We start from the raw sequence: 21,380 nt of genomic DNA, 5'->3' as shown, positions 1-21,380 counted from the left end.
ACCATTTTTTAGTATAATCTGCAATACATTTTTACAGAATACTCCACTCTTGTCTGTAAAATACTGACTGAGAGTGCAAGTCAGGTGAGGAGGCATCTGACCAACATCCTGCCTTCCTATCTCACTGCAGTATGTCAAGCTGGTTGGAAAAATCAACCTTAAAGCATGCTTCGTTTTCTCAGACTGGCAGCCAAATCCTTTAGAAAAAACCAAACTTATATACTCCTGCAGATCTCAGATGGCTGCTGTGATGGGCTGCTCAGAAAATCTTAAAATAGACAGATTACTCAGCCTTCAGAAGGATGAGAGATGCTAATCGATCCTCCCAGAAGGTTGAAAAAGATAACGGGATAGAAAAAGAAAAGAAAGATGAAGAAGGTGTTTTCACTTGTAGTTGGGTCTTTTTCATCTGTGAGCACACATATATTATGATGTAAGAAAACACAGGTGTAAACCTAGCTTAAAAATATTATGCTGGAACTCCAAAGATCACTGCACTTGAAAGGAAGGGAACCATGTGCAAGTACTGGAGAAACAGATGATCTGAACATATGTTAAGAAATGGGGTAAAGGTTTTCCAAGCAACACTGCTTAAAACCACAAGATGGTACCAGATTTTGGAATGTGTCATCTAGCAAGTGGCATTTGGAGAGCATGTTTTAGTATACAGTATGTGAGATGAACAAGAACTCAGTCTGAGGACCAGCCATCCCCTCTACTCTATATTCTGAGCTTTTCCACTGATCTACAAGTGCTCCCTTCAAAGGAACACTAAGAAATCTCCTAGAAAGTTCCTTAAGCATTTGAACCAAAACTGGCATGTTTGCTACAGGTGAAACATCCTATAGGAACTGCCATATATACTTCGTGGTTTTTAGCAAAAAAACAGTTGGATGGAAGGGAAAAAAAAACCTAAACGTGTTTGGAAAGTAATTTTCCAGGTGTATCAGGCACCTAAAAATTGGAGTATTTTCCAGTTCTTTTATCAGATTCACTTTAGCAGACTGCTTCCAGTTATACATATTGTGGTTAATAAAGCAAAATTAGGAGTAGTGACAAAAATTGTATGCATTAAACAAGCTCTTAGAAAAGGTGTCATTTTCTTCTACAAGAGGCAACAGTTTCTCCTTCTGCAAAATAACACTGTAACTATTGAAAAAAGTGCAATGTACCAAAAACTCTGAACTATTCCATTGCTACACAGGCTATTCTACTGTGACAAAATGTCAAAAATAATGTTTTCTTTTAATGTAATATTAGCAAAGACCTTATTTTTACAACCACTATTCCTTCTGTAGAATTAGTTTCTTAAAGCTTGTACTACAGTAACTTAGTTCTATGAAAAGGCTCTTATAGTTTTCAAACTCCCAGCGACCATTCAGAAAGTTTCAGACATTTAAAACAGCACATAGCAATTTTAGTGAGGCAGGGAAGAAATGGCTTAAGACAACCATTTGCCATTTCCTTATTCCTTCATCATGTTACAATAGTAGCAGCCAAAATATGTCAAGTCATGGCAGCTTAAGCAGTTACTGCAGATCTGCTACAGCATTTTAACAAGGTGATTGCTCTTCCACCATCCCAATTCCAAAATGAGTTTCAATAAACACCAATAAAGTAGAATAGCAATGCCTGTTATGCCAGTTAAGTGAAGTGTCACCTGACAAAGTTTGATGAGGATACCAAAGTGAGTGGAAGGGGGCATGTCTAAAGGGAGAGCCAACCTGCAGGAACACCTGGATAGGCTGGAAGAATGGGCTAACACTACCAGTGAAGTTCAACAAGGACAAGTGTAAAGTCCTTCCACCACAGAAATCATAAGCCAGGAGTAAAGAACAGACTGGAATCTACCCAGCTGGGGAGCAGATCTGTGGAAAAGGACTAGGGGATTCTGGTGGACAACCAACTCAATACAAATAGAGGGTGCTGGCAAAGGAGCCAACAGGATGCTGGGCTGCATCAACAAGGGCATCATCAGCAGACAGAGATAAAGTCATTATTCCTCTCTGCACAGCACTTGTCAGGCCACTCTTGTTCCACTCCCTTCAGTGTTGGGCCCTGCTATTAAAAAAAAAAAAAGAAAAAAGACAAAAGACATGGACAATCTAGAGACAGTCCAACACAAAGATAATCAAAGGACTGGGAAACCTGCTGGATGAGGAAAGGCTGAGACTGCTGGGTTTGTTCAGCCTTGAGAAAAGACTTACAGGAGAACTTAGTACCACATTCCAGTATTTCAAAGGTGGCTACAAAGAAGATGGAGACTCCCATTCTGCAAGGAATCACATGGAAAACAAGAGGGGAAGTGGGTACAAGTTATTGTGGGGAAGATTCCAGTTAGACACAGAAAATTCGTCACAATGTGAACAATCAGCCACTGGAACAATCTCCCCAGGAAGCAGTGGACTCCCCAGCACTGGTCATTTTAAAATCTGGCTGGACAGAGTGCTGAGCTAGGGTTCAAATTAAAGGAAGTTACAGCAGTATGTAAATTATAGAGTAAAATACAGCTGCTTCTTCCTGGATGGAATGCTCTGAGTATGCTCAAAACCTATCCCACAACAATTCCATACATACACAATCTGCAACCTCAAACACATGCTAGAGGGCAACAGAAGGTGGAGCAGAGTGGAAACACCTTGGTCAGGCTCTGTAGAAATCAGATGGCACTTTGAAGCTGATAAACCTGCACAGCACCTGGCAACCACGGGAGATAGGAGCAGGTATCTTTCTGCTAAACAGCAACTGTGGTGAAATCACTCTCCTGAGATGAACTTGGTTCTTTGTAACTTAATTGTAATATTAACTCACATCATCATCCCAAAGTCACCTGCCTCCAATGTACGACCACTCCTCACTGAGCACGTGCTCTATATTTTACTGACTATATCTGTAGCAGCGAAGCAAGAGAATTTTATACCAATGAATAACAAAAGTATGCATTACTAGAGTCACTCAAGATCTACCCAAATGAAAAGGAAGCTCATTAAAGGGTCCCCATAACAAGACACAGACTAGTCAGGCACAAGGGTCTCGGCTTTCCTGGTGTGCTGAGAGACTAATCAAACAGTAAAGGTTTGAGGAAATCACCACTTTTCACATGACAGCTATCTTGTCTAGACCGTGCTTCTGACAAGAAATGTCAGACCAGATGATTCCAAGATCCCTTTTAACCTGGTATTCTATGATTCTATGACTTTAAAACCTTATTGTCACAACTTGTCGATGTTGTCCATAGCAGTTGTTTCATAAATTACCGAAGTCTGATTTTACTGAGCGTACTTACCTGCTATTCTCATGTTTAGTCTTCAGAAAGCTAATGACACTATTGCATTAAAACAGCCACCTATGGGAAACAAACAAACAAAAAATAAAACAAAAACTAAAAACCACTTCACCATAATTACTGCCAGAAAAGCACTTTTGTGATGAGCAAAAAACCCCATAGATTTTCTAGTCAATAAAATTAATGATGATTGTTCTGAATACTTATTTCTTAACAGTCACAGTCAAAGGAAGATTTAAGATGGATTTCTGATGCCTTGCCTTCACTTATTTCTCCACAAGACAAGGGTTCTGAAATAACACTAATTTTATCTAATCCTCTATAAATTCAGTTCAACTTTCAGTCCTTCAAATTGTAACCTAAGTACTTTATCAGTGCTCTAAGCAGTCTTTAGCTTCCTAAAGCTATGTGGTAAAAGTCAACAACTGCACTTGCACTCCTTCAAAACCCTACCTGCTTCTAGATGCAAGTTGCTATTTGGCAACACAGCATAGCAAACTGTTTAAGCATTTTGGTCTCTTGGATACTACATAAACTGCATTCAATGGAACTGATAGAAGGTCAACATTTTAATCTCTGCATTACAGAAATGTAACGACATATTTGTCACTCATAGGTACAGACAGAGGAATAACAGGATGGGCAGTGATGACAGAAGCACCAACCCTAGTACTCCAATTATTTCAGAATAAACTGAAAACCACTCTAAGCAAATAGTGCCTAAGCACCCACAAGCTTCTTGAGAAGACCATGTCACCACACAGAGTCAAAGCGGGCCACAAACTCCACAGGCTGTAAACAAAAGCTCCCACCTCCTCCTCAAGCGATGCAGGGTCCAGAGGCCATACCAAATCTGCCCTCTACTTGCAGAGCAAGAGCTGCTCCTGGCTCTCTTCCATGCTCATGCTCAGTCCTGGTGGGCCCATGGTGCACAGAGCCTGGACATCTGGCACGACTTTCCCCCAGTTCAGGGATCTTGTTGAATCATCTACACTAAGGCCACATTTGAATCAGCTCTCGCTCTAATCCAAGCAGCTGTCTCAGCCCCCCATCATGAAAGCTATAGCATCCCTAACCCTCTGCAGTCCTATGCCATGATTTTGAAAAACATCAATAACATTATCTTTAGAAATTATCAGAAAAACTGCTGTTATTAGAAATACAAATTATTTTAAGACAAGCACCGAAACACCCACATAGTTCTCATGGTCTATACTAGAGAGGAAAAAAATGGTATTATGCAGAAAAGCTTTTGCCTTCACTTAGTTCAGTATCTTCAAGTTCAGTGATTTGTGTCTTTTCTCTTTGTCAAAGACTCAGTCATTGTGCTCTATCCCTTCAAGTTTACAATAAAACGGTCAGCAGAGAAATAAGTAGAGAAAAAATTACAAATACAGAAATATTTATTTATATTTATTAGAATTTGAAAATACCACCTATGTTTAAAAGCAGACAAATGTTTTTGAGAGCTAATATTGTACTGTAAATTTCACAGCATATTATAGAACATAATATATCCATTTAGCTTTAGCCACACATATTATATCCTCATATAATAACTTCTTTCAGTGAAAGGCTAGTATTTATCTCTCTTGTAAGAAAGCAGAAAAGAATCTGTCGGGATAGATAAACTCATTTTATTTCAAAGTCTGTGAACAGAATTATTTTAGGCTTCTTCTTCCAGACACCCAGAAATAGATCGATACAATAAACACTGGCTGTACTTTGAACAGCTACAAGGTTGTTTTAAGTCTGCACTGAAAAAAAAGTTTCTTTTTTGTTTTACGCTGAACAAAAACAGATTGTGAATTCAAAGCATGAAAACAAGAATATGAACAAAACCAGAAAGAAGAATCTAAGTAAAACAATCACATGATCTAACCTTGACTGCTTTTATCCCAATATCCCCTTTCACATGTCTCAGGGATCATTATTTGTTGCAATCAACAAATAAGAATACACATTATATTTTAAGTGTGGAATGTGTTTTGATTTAGAAAAAGGAAAAATTATGCTATGCCTCAACTTGAAAGGAATTTTTAAAAATTAGTGATTATTTTTCTAAATTATGGTATACTGAAAACCCACGAGGTTTGATTTACCAAATAATACAGTAGTGCTACAGTACAGACAAGTGTTGTTGCAGGAAAATAATTTATAGACATCAAGTCCTTTTCCTGCACTTATTATCTTAGATTGTTTTTTTGAAGTATTTCAAGACAGAACAGGAATAAAACAGGATAAACTGTGAACCCCTATAAATGCCTATGGACCATTACTCCACATCTTCGGCATTAGACATCATAACTGAAATTAGAGAACTGATTAGAAAATTGGTTTGGAATTTTTAATAGTGCACATTTTAGGATCATTTTAAAACAAAGAACATAGGATCAACTGAGCTCGCTGAAACTCAGATGCACAAAAGCAGTACCAACAACATTCCTTTGACTGCTTTAGAAATGAGTCAAAATAACCCAAACACTATTTTTCTTTTCTTTGATGTAATATTCCATCAAGCAGAGGCAGGAGAAGTAGAACCTTAGTATCCTCCTGACTTATGAATGTCACGTAATACAGATAATAATTTATTACTACATAATTCTCTGTCAAGCAATACAAAAAGGCTCCCCTGTATCACCTATTAGAGACTGAGGCAGGATGTGCAGCCCATAGCAGGGCTGACAGGCAGCGTCCCGAGTACAGCAGAACCCTACAGAGATGCAAAGACCAGGGAAAACACCTCACAACAGGCAACAGCAGCCATCAACATCTTCAAGTTGCAAAGTAAAATGGCTGGGTTTGGGAAGCATTATGTGACTTAAATATGGATTTTCTTTTTATTCAGACTGTTTTCTTAGCACAAAACGTAAGAAGTTTTTCAGTCAAGGTCTACAACTTAGCAGAAAGAAAGCAAAAATTCTCTCCTGCAGCATGAACTGAAAAGTTATCCACAAAAGAACCCGAACAGGAGAAGACAAGAAATTAAGAAGTTATAAATCCTTCTTGAATGTTGGCGTGTCATTGTCCAGTTCCCTGCATGGAGTTGCACATCCATCCAGGCGAAAAAAATTATTTATTCTGGATACAAACTACTAGGGAGAGAATATTCGGAAAGACAGTTCAGACCTGAGGTTACTGGCTGCTTTTTTTCTGCATCCTTGTGTATCAAACAACCCCCAGTCTAAAATGCTCTCTATAAAGCACAGAAAACAGCTTACAATAAAAAAAAAGGAAGAGAAAAACAAAGGGCTTTCCCCCATTCTGCTCCACTTGTTAACTTGCGTGCTATGACATACACAACAAAAATACAAAAGATTTAATCGTAACTCCACAGAGCTACTGCACGTATTTTTGTTCATACCTAAACTAGTTTCAATAAATAGACCAGTAGATGCTTGCTTTTAAAAGTAACCTGTGTCTCTTGACGGAACCCTGCTAAGTCCTTCCTGGAGGAAGCTTATAATGACTTTGTTTAGGAAAATTACAAGCCTATAGTCCTTCCAAGCAAATTACCATCATATTTTGTTAGATGATGTAAAGTTTCTAACACACCAAGACTGAGTTCTTTCTACATTCATGTGTCAGACAGAACATGTATAGCCATCATGCAAGTTTCCCTCCTAGAATCATTGTGCAAGAGGAAACTGCATTGAGATAATTGACAAATTAACAGTTCCTATTAATCCTGCCTCACTGACTTAACACTGAATGAAGCACAGATTTCAGTCCCAAGCTGAATGCAGTTCAATTTGATTAATTCTCTATCAGGCTCTTCTCAACACTTGTCCAGAGATGGCGCCGTGGGACACACTTCACTAGGGCAGGAGCACAGCCTCTGCCCTACTTACCATGCAGAAAGCTGAGGCCACTTGCAACAACTTTGTTCTAAACGGGGTTTCAAATACGATTGTAATTAATGTTTTGAAGGATGATAATGAAACATGTAGATTAGTCTATTTCATTCCCAGGATAATAGTATTTCCATTAGCAACTTGATAACATGAGTGGTTTATGCTTACAAAATGGGCACACAAAAACAAGCAAAGATGAGAGGCAAGAATTTAGAAGGTCAAGATAATTTCCTTAGCTGATTAGGAAGAGGTCCCAAAATCAACAATGATATTTAATAAAACAGAAAGTAATATACCCCAAAACTGACATAAAGTGCAGCAAAATAAGCAGCAGAAATGGAAAAGGATATTATAGCAGCTGCCCAATATTGGGGTCAACAATGTCCTACTGCCATAAAAGTGTAACTGTTCATTGTGAACTGCACTGATAGGACTGCTGTGTATGGAACAAAAAGCAACTACTCTGCTCTGCCTAAATAAACAAAAAATACCTTGCTCTCTGTGCTATCTTGACTTAACTTTGACCCATGTGCAGTTTTTTTCCTAAGTCTATCTCAATGCATAATCCCCAAATGGAAAAATCTAGATAAGAATTACATGACCTAAATAAACCAACTAAGGGATAAAAGAATCAAGTCTGCTCTGCAAGGAACTGTGAAAGAGAGAAGTCAGGATCAGACATCTTTACCTCTTATCTTCAAGGTGTAATTCTAAATTTTTATAGAAATAAACACATATTTAAAAATACTATTATTTACAGCAAATCTAAAATATATATTAAAGACATTATTACTTTAAATATATATTTTTATAATTTAAAAAATGCTGAGAATAACTGTTCTCAGTATTCTCTGGCTGATGCTTACCTATTTGTAGTTATAATATTAAAGAAAATTAACCTTACAGTTACAAGGATAAACAAAAAATTTAAAAGGAGGCTTTAAATCATCATAAAATCTGGAAACAGAATTTTGCTTAACACAGATAGTCTACAAGGTATGAGCTGATATCCCCTTCAATATTAAGCCCACATTTCTATACTATTACATGCAAATTTGTACTCAGGTTATATAATATTAAATATGTGGAAGCCTGAGATGCTTTGCATTCAATTCAGAGGGATTTTTTTTCCCCAAACCAGGACTTAAGTGTTTGTACACTTTCTAGCAAAGTCAAATAATGTTATACCTGGTTTTGTATATATCTGCTATTTGTTAATATGACTAATATATACTATACTGTAGTTAAACAAGTATTTAAAATTACTTAGCACCAAAAAAAAACAAAACCAAAAACCAAAAAAAGCAACAACAACAACAAAAAAATACTTGAGCTTTTATTTTTATCTCCAAGACTTTAGTAGATTAGGACATTGTCTTTTGTTGGTGTTTTTATTTTTTTTAGCACAAACTGCATTCCTCAATGATTAGTATATGCATTTTATTCCTGACAGAGAACATTAAAAAAACCTTCAAACAAACAATAAAAAATTAGCTTTTCATACCTGGAAAAGTTAATCAATGAAACAATATTGTGTTTAATCCAGCCTCTGTGGATAAGATATTTCAGTGTGTTATGTTCAAGCAGTTCAGAGCAGTGGTGTTTTTTCACTCAATATTACACAGTGAATTAGATACATCAAGGACAGCACTAGCTATTCTTATGTGACTTCTGGTTTTAAAACAGTGGTTGTGCCAGCCTGGATTATATGCCATGGACAAAAGAGCTGAGACATTCAAAATCATTTAAGACTATTTCATTTAAATGCAGGATGCATTGTCTTATCCAGATGATTGCTCACTTTTCTGCTAGGCTATGAACAGTTTTTCCAATAGGTTTACAAAATTGTTTTAATTTGAAATTAGTGAAGGACACACATGGAAAATAATTATATCTTTAAAAAAGTAAATAGTATAACTTAATTTTATTGTATAATCATGCACCATTGTGTCTTCTGGAAAAACAGGCTATGACCCCAGTAGGTGCTCCATACAGGCAGCACTCCTACATCCGTACAAATTCTTTGAGGTTCTGGCAGAACTCCACATAAAGAAAAGCTTTGTCCACACAGAAAAATTTAGACTCAGGAATACATATTGTCTTTTCTCCTTTCTGACAAACGGTACCATGAAGTAAAATTATTAATTTCTTATAAAAATGAGACTTAGAAGAATCGTGTTCTTCCATATACATATCAAGATTTATCTTGGTATTCTAGACAACTGAATCAGACCCAAAGTGTTTGCTTGTAAATACAAGATTTTATTTTACTTCTATCAAATTATATCTACAACAAATGAATGCAGATACATGTAGGAAATTAAACACAAGCTTATTCCAAAATTATAAATAGATACTCCAGCTACTGTTGCCTGTCTTGTGTTGTGACTACCACTCTGTGGTTTCACTCTTAGGAAAGGAAATACACATGAGAAGCAGCATTGTGCTGGATGTTTTGAAACTTAAAATTCAAAACAAATCTTTCTCAAATTACATGTCAAATCACTGTCCATGCAAGCTTTTGCTAGTGGCATCAAGCCAGTACTTTCACCTTAGGCAACACACAAACTAGTCAGTCTCAAACACTGAAAAATTCTTCTGAATTCTGAGAAGCTGAGATAAAAGTACTAAGGCATCCATTCGTCCCACAGAGAATGAAACTTAACCCACATTCCTTCTGCAATTAAAACAACAAAATCAAACCAATCCAAGGAAAAAAAAAGCAACAAAACCAATCAACAACAAAAAAATTTTAGCCTTATAAGCACTCAATCCATACTTTGAAGACTCTTCACAATTATTGCAAAAATTTATTGATCCATATAGTTAAGAATGTGATTTACAGTCCCTAAAAACCCACAATATTTATATGTGATAAAGTATATCGTACCACTGCTGTTGACATATCTATTGAAGAGAATCTTAGCTCTGTGTTTCACAGAGTTGGAACCAACTCCAATATTGAAGTTCAGATAGATAAAGTCATCAAGGACAAATTGCTGAACTTCATTCACCAACTTACTTCTCCACTTCATCCTAGCAAAGTACACGCTGATCTCACAAGGAAACTGGGGGAAAGTACTCCCCAGTGACAGTCACTGCTCACAGCATTGCCTGGTTCCTCTTGTTCTAAGGGACACTGTGGAGCCCCTTTTCATCTATTCATCTCCTATGTGAGGTAGCATTTGGATAGGTTTTGGCTCTTTGCAGGATTAAAAGAGCATGTCACTGGCTGAGCAGAGCACCCAGCAGAGAAAGCACTGCATACCAGCTCTGGGAAGAAGGGCAGCAGCAGGCACCACACACCATGCTACGCCCACAGGATATTGCTAATGGGATCACACTGCATACGTGAGACTGCTGCTGCTGCCTGATAACCTCCATGTGCATGACGCACCCAAAACCCAAGTGCTTCTGTGGTGCAGGCAAGTCATTGCTACTGGTCCATATTAGCACTGGACAGGCCATCATTTGTGAGTGATGAGGTGAAACAGACTTGAAAATGGAGAGGAAGTCAGTCAGTGACAAGATTCCTAACAGCTCTAGACTGACTCACCTCTTCCTACTGAAGACACACAAAAAGCCCCAAAACCTGTAGTTTCTAGATTTCTGAGCATAAAGATATCAGAACAAAGATCCACAACCTACATTTTGGCTAGGTGTAATCTTACAGCAACCACAACCAAACCCATAAGCCATATCTGTGAGGAATAATTTCACAGAAAAAAAAATCTAGGGACAATGTGTTCTTTTTTATATATTATATATTTACATAATTTGTACACTTTAATATTTATTTAACAACTGGTATTCATCTGCTAACTAAAATCCAACACAGATATTTTCTATCCTTTGAGATGCTATAATCTAAACATCATCATGAGTGGGGAAATCTAAAATTATGCTGCATAGCAATTCACTGTATGTCATTACCTATGTAGAAATTTACCACATTAGGAACATATAAACTCCTTCGAGGAACAGCATCCCTCAATGACAGGAAGGTGCTTATTACAGTGACCTTACCACTGAGACTATGCACAGCTGACACAAAGACGCTGATATGCAACCACTGCACGCTCTAGCAACTCCCAATGCGATCCCCTCTGGATCATGCTCTTCTAACAGAAATTATCTAACTCTTATGGGAACTCCTTTCATAAACCTCTGCCTGAATCAACTCAAATGCAGTTCCAAAACCATTCACGTGTCACCGATACTCAGCTGACCAGCAAGCACACAAGCAGCCATGGCAGTTCCACTAATCACCTCCCCCAGAAAGTGAAGATATCAAGGATGATCCAAAAGCAGAATTGAGTGTCTGGGAGCAAGTCAGCAGCAATACTAGGAAATACCAGCTTAAACATTTGTGAAATGATGACTCAACAAACTGATGACACCAAAACAGATCAAAATAAAATAAAAAACCTTTGCTACTAGGAGATGGTTACTGTCTCCTCAGACAGTACAGATACAATTGGAGACAGGGTGGGAGAAGGGGAGGAAGCCAGCCAGTCACCAGAAAGCAAGTCTTATGAATAGAGGGGAGACTGTAATGTATTTCAATGTTAAGATTTTAACTGGACTGTCACGAGAACTAGCATGTGTTTGTACATATAAACATATTGTGCAATTTTCTGTCACTGACTCAACAGTAACATCAAATGCAAGGCAAAGCTTACTTCAGCAGCTCCCTCTGTCCTGATAGTCTTACAGAGGTTCTCCTCTCTTCCACAAAGACTGTTCCACATTCTCTTGGCACTGAGGATATGTGAGGCCAAGGCTGCAAAATGCTACTGGGCAGCTCAGTCTGCCTATTTTTGTATTATGAAAATACAGTAATGTATATGGGGAGCAAAAATAGCTGAACAATTCCAAAAGAGTAACTACTGTTAATGTGACAACTTTAGTGTGATTGAATTTCAGGAACCTTGCGTGAAATACCATTTAACATAGTCATCCACCACTTACTATAAACATCAATGAACTACTGAAGAAGGATAAGATTTTTAAATTTGTGGATAACACTGAGACACAAGTAGATGGAAACAAATTACAGGGTGGAATTAGAGTTGCAAATTCCCAGAAAAATATTCATTTATTTATTTTAACAAAAAAATTCCTAAAGTCCTCTCAGGATGCATATACGTGTAACAAAAGTATGAGGAATCTGTGCTTGGATTCATGGTAAGACACACAATTTTAGATGATGAAGCAAGAAGCCATGGGCACCTATTTATAGGTTACAGATTCTTAATCCAAGAGATAGTAGGAAATGAGATTTCAAGCAGCAATACCGGTTCAAAGTTACTTCCTTATCACCCTTCTATTATGTCCTCATGCCTATATAGTATTAGGAAGCATGAAAATTTATGAGATAGGTGAGTTCACCTGCCAGGCTGCTCCAGCTCACATGATTTTGCTCATTAAGTAAAAGAGAATATAACTTTAAAAATAGATTAGAGGACAACTTTCAAGACTGTTGAGGGGCAAAGTGCAGCAGCATCGGGCTGCTAGTTTTGCTCACCCATGTCATGATCTCACTGCAAGACTATCAGATTTCTGACACTCATGCAAATTACATTTTTTTTTCTGAGAATTTATGTACAATCTTGGTTTTAGAATAATATGAGACTTCTCAGATGGATCCTACTAAACTGAAAAACAATTACAGTAATTCCAATAGTGTTGACAGCAAAACAATTGTCACAGGTCTAATACAGCTGGCCACTGGCAGATAAAACATGGAGGTTTACAATAATTATGCCTCAAGCCCTACACAGTCTCAGCAAATTTTAGTGAAAAACTCAGAACTGAACATACATATAACTTATATAATGACTCATGGACACACTGGTTACCAATATAACTCGAAAGACCTGCAGCCATTACACTCATATGTCAATTCCCTGACTTCACTGGAACTACAAGTTTAAAAACCAGAACCTAAGTTCTATTTGAATAGCAAATTCTCTTTGATCAATTTAAATATTTAAGAATAAGTTCTCTGTATCTGCTGTGGATTCATTTTATGGACACCTAATCTTCAAGCTGCAATATAATCTGCAAGTAGACTGTATTTTTGCACAGTATCAATCCATCTTATGATTTTATTGAAAAAAATTAAAAATCTGTTTCCTGTATGTCAGTATTTTCCCCAAAATCCTGAAAACTAAACATTCAGGAATTCACTTTTTAAATATTAATTTTCCAAAGTTCCACTAAAATTTTAAACTCTGTGTACATCATCCATCCCTTCTATACTCACTAATAGTTCTCATTAAATGTGGGTGGCCACTCCAAGAGTTATAGTCGGTGGCCCAGTGTCCAAGGGACTAGAGCAGCGTGCCTCTGAGGTTGGTATTGGGATGGTGATTAGACACTGACACAGGTTTGCCAGAGAGGCAGCAGGTAATCCATCCCTGGAAACACTCAAGGCCAGGTTGGGATGGGGCTTTAAGCAACCTGGTCTAGTGGAAGGTGCCCTGCCTATGGCAGGGGGCTGGAAATAGATAGTCTTTAAGGCCCTTTCTAACCCAAACCAGGTTATGTAGAGCACATATGCCCTGAAGCACTCGGGCTACACTTAGAGAGGCTGGCCAGGAACTCGTGGTCCGGTGAAGCAATGATTATTATCTATTTACTCTGCGCTCTTGCTGGGTGAAGTGGTCAGGACTTTTGCAAAGCGATGGAAGCAAGCCTGAAACCAAGAGGTGCGTCCTCCATCCTGCAGTGATCCGATGTTATTACATGACAATAGCAAGCTATTAGCTTGTGGAGAGCCTACCTGCAGGCTTAAAGCAAGTCACAAAACTTGTTTTGCCACACAAACAACTATGCATAAAAGAAACCCTGAGGGAAAATATGTGCTAATGAAGATACTCATACCTTGAGAAGTTTCGAAAGTTTAAAAAAAAAGAAAACACGATAGTCATTAGGTAGCCATTTCTGCTGTGAGTCTGTGGTTTTGATACTTTTTCTAAATAACTCCCTAATTAGTATTAAATAAATACTTCGGTAAACGAGAGGAGCAGTTCACCAGCAAAGAGCCACCACGGGCTCCAAGTCTGTGCGGCCTAATAGGCCACACAGAATATTAAAATAACTGGTATATGCAAAGATCTTCACCCAAGTCTGAAGTTACTACGTTGTGATTTAACCTCTTTCAAATGTGAGAAAATGGGAAAATAAACAAATCAGGTAAGTTACATAGCCCCTTAGTGGCTCAGCCAAACACGTGACCTAACATATGGTAGCATTTACTTAAGAGGGAAAAAAAATATATAATTTGTATACGTTTTCCTACTTCAGCAACTCAGAGGCAAGTAACCAAAGGCATACAGACCGCTACGACAAGTATCTCTCTACAAACAGCACAAATGACTTCCTTAGGAGTTCACGGCTGCCCTCTGTAACGATGCATTTTAGTTAAACAAGAGCTGAGCCCTACAACTCATGGGCCAACAGTGTCCGCGACCCTGTACTCCACAGAGAAAGCCAAAGGAACACCACCACCGAGCAGCAGCACCACCTCGCTTTCAGGAAGGGGCTGCCACGCTGCCAGCGTTTCACCCATTTCCCTGGACCGGGCCGTCCTGCCGACCCGACCGCCGCCACCCGCTGCCTCCTCCCGCGCGGCCCCGCCGGCAGCTCCGGGCGCTCGCCCCCTGCCCCACCGCCGCCTCCAGCCTGGCCCTGACCCCGCGCCGGGCTGGGACGGTGGAAGGGCGGAGGACGGGACAGAGCTCCCGCCCAGCGCCCCGCCCGGCTCTGACCCGCGGCCCCGGCCCACCTCACCCTTCCCGGGGCAGGAGGGGATGGGGGAAGGGCCAGGCGGCCCGGGGAAGGGGCACCGCCGGGGAAAGCCAGCAGCGGAGGCAGGGGCTGGCAGCCAGCGGCTGCCCCGCGCAGAGGAGAGCGATGCGGAGGAGCCAGCGGCGGGATGCCCGGCGGGAGACGGGCAGGGGCCGCCCCCCGCGCAGCCCCGCGGAGAACGCGAGCACCTACCGGGGCTGTGGGGCGCGGACACGTCGCGCAGCGTCGCCTCGGCGGCCGCGCCGCGAAGGCTGCCCCGGCCCGAGCAGGAACCGAGCGGAGCCGCCGCCGCTGCGCAGCCGGAGGAAGGCGCGGAGGGCGCACCCGCCCCCTGCCGGTGGCGGACCGAGGCCGCTCCGCCCCGCTCCGCCCCGCGCCCCGCCCGCCCGCGGGCCGCCCCGGGACGCGGGGGCTGCGCGCTGCCCTGCGCGGGGCATCCGCGGGGGATCGGCGGGAGCGCCCCGCACACAGCGTGCCAGGCGTGCCCCACAGCCAGCCTGGTGCCCATCCCGGGAGCGACTTGGACACCCAGGTGTTTCTGCTTGTTTTCTTTTATATTTTACACGCACTTTCTTTTCTTTTTCTTTTTTTTTTTTTTTTTTTTTTTTAACCCAAACACACCAGAAGTTATCTTCTGTTGCAGAACAGAAATGGCATTTTCTGTTTTAAAACAAAGTCCGACCTTTTTCTTTCAAAAACATTGTGATCAGCAGGATGGAGGCAATCTGTGTTATTGCATAAGAAGAAAAGATATCCCTGTCTCTTCTTTATCCTATTTTTTTTTTTTTTTGGCACTGATTTTCCTCTAACCCCACCATGAGCTGGGGTAGGTAGGGAGTTAGGGGTAGTTGGGGTGGGTAGGGACGCAAGCAGGAAGAACAGCATTTTATTTTGTGGAAGACTTTCACTGGCCTAACTCAGCTGGGCTATTCCTGGGGTGGGTATGGAAAGTGCTGGGGAAGCAGAGCTCCAGACCCTGTAAATTCCACTAGTGTTAAGCCAGCAAGAGAGCATTTTTACAAAATCAGTGTGGCACTTCTCTTAGCAGAGAACAAAACCACAGCCAAAATGTAGGGCATATCGCACATCATCAGTGTCAGGTAGACAAAAGGAAGTTTCCATGTCTTATTTTAACAACTTCTGGACAATAGATATTTCTTTTATTGATTTTAAAATAGCATGCTTTGAGACTGATGTCTCATTGGTGTGAGATGGTTATTTGAACATCAATCAAATAATTTCTTTAGTAAGTTTTCACAACACAATGAAGTTTCAGGCATACTGTTATCTCTAAGCAAAGGAGTACCCAGTGGGAGAATTAACACAAAAAAAGACAGTATTTATAGCTTTTAGGTCTAAAAGATTATATAGATATATAATACTTTGACAATTAGGGCTTAATGTATTCATTTTAACCATGCTCTCCTGATTACTTATTAGGTGGCACTGTCTACAGTAACAGATTAGTAAAGTCGGTATGCTAACAGAGGTTAACTCCTTTGATAAGCAAATGCTTGCAATTGAAACAAACATTTAAAAAAGATTACATAAGTAGCACTATCAAATTATTTAAAGAAGAAATAATATTATCTGCACAATAACCAATACCTCAGAATACATCTGTATCAAAGTCAAAGAAATAAGTTAGACTTCAGAATGGCTGCAGTTGAATCCCATTGATTATTTACTTGGCTGAAAAGGTGCCACAACACACAGAGGGTGTAGAGTCACACTTCCCTGGAAACGTGGCAGCTGACAGAACCAAAGAAAAAGGGGTATTGCCAGCCCTCCCATTGTCTCAAGAAGACTCACAATTCCTCTTTACCTTCTTTATTTCTAATTTGTCTTGTGATTGTCCCTTTTTCATATATTAAAATTGTTATGCCCATTAAGTAGAGGCCTTCCATAAATATAAATATCTATACCTACAGGAGTTCGCTTTCTATTATTGTCCATGATGAACTGATCATTTTTCCTTCTATAGATTTTTTGTCATGAAACAGAACATGTTTCATAGCCACATATGTGCTACAGTTTTAGTAGAGAAGCATCTGAAGAACATTTCCAACTGAGGTTGTACTCATGGAAATCAGGAATAAGCATCAGCTGGAAATCATAGATGTCCTGAGAAAGACAGACTACAGATTTTAGTGTTCATGAGCTGCCTTATAAAAGGTCTTGAGTACCAGTCCGAACATCTTGTGACAGCATGAGAATTCTTCCACACAATAAACCTCCTCCAAATATAACTCTTTGTCATAGAAAACATATGGAGTTTGCTTCCAAGTTTATTCGTGTTTCATTTCAGCAAGATATTTTTCCTGATCCACAGGCTCTCAACCAGATCCTACATCTCCCCAGGCAGAGGTCCATGCATCACTGCTGCTCTCTCAAAGTCCTCCCCTCCCTGTCAGTCCTCACTAAACTGCCTGTATCCTGTATCCATCAGTTGCACCACCCCCATGTGTGAACTATGCCATGACATCACAGTGATCCAAATGAGATATTACAGTTCTGCAACTGCATTCAGACATCTAACCCCCCTTGTAGATTCTCCATGCTGTATGCATTTATGTACAAGCACATCACATAAGGCACCAGGTTGAGCTGATGTCCCAGGAGAAGATATGAGAACTTTTTCCATAATGCCATACAGTTGGCACTCTCTGTTGCTGTGTATCCGCTGAAGTTGACCTCTCTCACCCTGTTCTGTTTATTACACCTCATCCCACACCACTTCCATACTTGACTGTAGGCTGTCATCTCTTTCCCGGTTGTTTTGTCATTCCTAATTTACAGCTCTCCTTACCATTCTTGTCAGTCATATGGCAGAGCTGCTTTAGCTCCCCTTTGTCATAAACCCCCAGTTTGTTCCTAGCAGCTGTTGACACTCAGATAGGATCTTATAACCATAAGAACCAGATCCCTGTTATTGATGCCAGCTGCATGATTCCAGTTGATGATCTGCAGTGTCTGTCCACTCCTCCTCAAGACCTGTCTTTCCTTTCTCTGGCAGGATCAATCAGAAAACCACCAACCAGAGTGCCCACTATGTCCCTGACCCTCGCTACCAGAGCCATAGCTATGCCTAATATGTTCACAGCTTCCGATGGCCATATCATTGCTGCCCCTGTGGAAGAGCAACACAGTCTAAGGCCCCACAAGTCTTCAGTATCTGAAATACAGGCCCCAGCAAGAAGAAAATGCCTTTTGCCAGCAGGTGAGGTCAGCCTATGGGGACCTTCTCCCCCATAGCGGGAGTCTGCCCCTGCTCTCACTTGCAGGTTCCACCTGGTGTTGTTGCAGGTTCAGGCTTAGCTGGTGCAACTGTTTTCCTGGACCAAGCTCTTGGACAGGACACTCAGAATTTTGTAGGTGCAGATCTGCAGATAGGAGTGGGAGCCTTCCTCCTGTTGCTGGAATCCACAAGTTTCCAGCCTTCTTTCCTCCCACCTGTGTGAATGTGTGAGGAATGTGCTCTGGTTTTTTTACAACACATCACAAATGATGAGAGAGGAATTGATGGACAGTCTCTCCATGTCCACCCACACCTTAATGCTTAATCAAGATGACCACTCCCCCTGTCTTACCAACATATAAACTATTGTGTGTAGTTACCATATCTGTGGTTTTCTAGTGGGGTGGAAAGAATTTAATCTTCTGAGAAAACTCTCAGGGTGATGGGGCAGAAAGACAGGGCAGCTCAGTAAATCTCTGCAGGGTAGACACTGTACTCAGTTAGGCCCTTAGGTGCTACTATAATAAAAAAATTAAACCCTGTGTATCCAGAAATAGAAAGCAGCCTATATAATTAAGCATTCTGCCAGCTCACACATTTTTCACCAGGATGGAATGACCAGAGCCCATCCATCTAAGCTTCAAGTGATGAGTAAGATAAAAAGTGTACTGGCAGTGGTGATCATTCCATTCTTACTGTCATGCTTGGCTAGACCACAGAAAAGTAATTGCATCCTTAGCTAGATTGATAGGAACAGCCCTGAAAACGGGATTCTAGCTCTAACCACAGAGTTACAGAACTGATACCAGAGGCATCTGAATGTCCTTGAAAGTGAAAGAGAGATCTTGGACAGCAAACATGGTTTAGGTGCAACAGACCAAAATGCAGAAGGTTTCAGATCAAAGGGATTTATCTAGAGACCAGACTAGGCTCAAGCTAGTACAGTCATCTCAAATCTAATGAAAGAATCCCTGGTAACTGTGGAAGCTCCAGGAACAGATACATAGTGATGCAGCAGAGCTCACAAGATCACACAGCAAAAGTGATCTCTTCAAGGGCCAAAAAATATGGTACTTTGAGACTAAAATACTGCAGCTAAGGTAGTTTGGATGCTGAGGTTAGAAAGCATTGCTTTGCAGTTGTGGGCAAAAGAACCAGAAACATGAGAACTTCTGGGATGACTTGGAAGTTGCTGACTCCTCATTTAACCCATATGCCCTCTGATACTGTTCACTTGCTATCTTCACACTGGGGTTATGCCTCTATAAATCTATGTAGCAATGGTATTGCTGAGGATCTCAAAGTAGCACAATAACATTCACAGGGAAATGCAAGCGGGCTCTGGCTTCTCCTGCAGCTAACCAACTCCTGTCTCAGAAGCTCTTCTGGCTGGGACACAGGTTCAGCCTTTCTGAGCAATAAAACAAATGCAGTGAATCCTTTCTCTTCACCACAGTCATGGTGGTTTTCTGAGCGCAGCAGTTTAGGACGAAAAAATATTTCTCATTGGTTACTTCCTTCTACTACAGAGTTGATATGGTCGCTTAAACTCAGATGTCTTTGAAGGAGGCTTACCTTAATAGCCAAACAGGTATGGTATGAGAACCGGCCAATTTTGATAACAATCTCATTAAGCACAGTAACCTGTCAGAACTGACACCTCCTTTTTGCAGCAGTGCAGCCCTTCCCTATGCATCAGCACTTTTAACTGTTTCTCACACTGCTGGATTCAATACTATACAAGCCTATTACCACAGATTTTCTGACAAAAGAATAGTATGATTTTTAGTGAATTTAAAAAACATAGTTCCATGTGATACAACTACAGATAACTTACATTTTAGTTCAAATAAAGGCTCTGAAAGATCATTTGCTTTGTTCTGCAGCAATGTGCTGTACAAAGACCAAAGGAAGGAAAGAGCTTGTGAGGTACAAGAAGATGCAGCTTGTAAGTGATTCCAAGGCAGGCACCCTTTGGTGCTGTGGTGTTTTGTGCTCTGCTTTTGCTGGGTCTAGTCACCCAGTTTGTTAAACTTCTGTTCAAGTTTCAACTTGAATACTAGTTTGTAGATTGTCCAGACAGAAAACTCTCCTGTATTCCCACACCACTCCCTCCCCCCTAAAAATGTAGAGGTGTACAACAACCAGAGGAAGGCAAACTTCTCCAAAACACGAACTTCTTCCATCAGGTCTACACAGCAGGCCATGACCTGTCTTTTGACCCTGTGTCTCTGTAGGAAACCTCACTAGTTCTACAGAATGTGACTTGCACATGTGTCTTGCAGTGTATGTGCACAAAATGTCTTGCACTTCTGAAATAAAATGCTAACAGCCCCTTCTAGCAACACTCCTAAAACAAAACAGACAGCAATTTTGGGTTTTGGCATTTGTATTTGCCTGAATGTAGTCTTTCTTCTTCTTCTTCTTTGTTCATTGGTTTGTGGGATAGGGCTTTTTGTTTGGTTGGTTGGGATTTCTGGGTTTTTTTTTTCCTTTTTTTTTTCTTATAATTTTCAGCAATAAATGTTGTCAAAAGGAAAATCTATTAATTACTTTAAAATAATCTAGGCAAGACTTGAATTCTCAAGTTTTATTTCTTGCAATCAATCTTTTATCTTGCAAACAGAGCATAAAGGAAGAGGAAAGGAAAATACTGTAGGAGTGAAAGTCTGTTCTGCTGTTACAGTTAGTTTCTAGGCAGGACACAGTGAAATTAAAATCACTCCACTTAGACTAGACAGAATTATTACTGTAACAGATTTGCATTACAAAGTATTCTTTTTATGTACTTTCCTTCTTGAAGTGCTGCATTTCTGTTACAAATTCACTGAAGACATTTCTCCTAGTAAAATGGTTTAAATTATCCCTAAATCTGTTCCTTTTAGAATTTGCTAGAACTGATTGGTTGATCAGATAAAAATATACATAGTTTTCATAGATGTCAGGAAAAAGCTGAAAGGGGCTTCTGGGGGTCTCCTGATTCACCTTTCTACTTCCCATCAGAATCACAAAACGTTCCTTCACACTCCATCTGGTGAGGCAGAGTCTGGTCTCTCTAAATCATCTATGCCATTACATATCTATATTTATGATCCCAATGTCTAACCTAAACCTTCCTTGTTGTAGTGCATGCTCATTTCTTTCTCTCATCTACCGTGATCATGTACAGAGAACCACATATTTGCTT

The 21,380-nt window shown here is 40.2% G+C and overlaps 1 protein-coding gene across 2 annotated transcripts in view; it reads right to left on the bottom strand.

Annotated features, from left to right (window-relative positions):
• FAM3C (FAM3 metabolism regulating signaling molecule C) overlaps positions 1 to 15,288 on the bottom strand; it is a 29,608-nt gene extending 14,320 nt beyond the window's left edge. For both annotated transcript variants that reach the window (XM_068189880.1, XM_068189881.1), the window contains exons 1-2: positions 15,148 to 15,288; positions 3,287 to 3,346 (exon numbers count right to left, since the gene is read on the bottom strand). In XM_068189880.1, the coding sequence (XP_068045981.1) occupies positions 3,287 to 3,299 (13 nt within the window). In that variant the 5' untranslated portion in view covers positions 3,300 to 3,346; positions 15,148 to 15,288. The remainder of the gene's footprint in view (positions 1 to 3,286; positions 3,347 to 15,147) is intronic.
• Positions 15,289 to 21,380: the final 6,092 nt, after the last annotated feature.

Source organism: Anomalospiza imberbis, chromosome 5 (assembly GCF_031753505.1).
Source record: "Anomalospiza imberbis isolate Cuckoo-Finch-1a 21T00152 chromosome 5, ASM3175350v1, whole genome shotgun sequence".
Lineage (NCBI taxonomy): Eukaryota > Metazoa > Chordata > Aves > Passeriformes > Viduidae > Anomalospiza > Anomalospiza imberbis.
The sequence above is the reverse complement of the archived record's forward strand: the minus strand, read 5'-3'. Positions and strand labels throughout refer to the sequence as shown.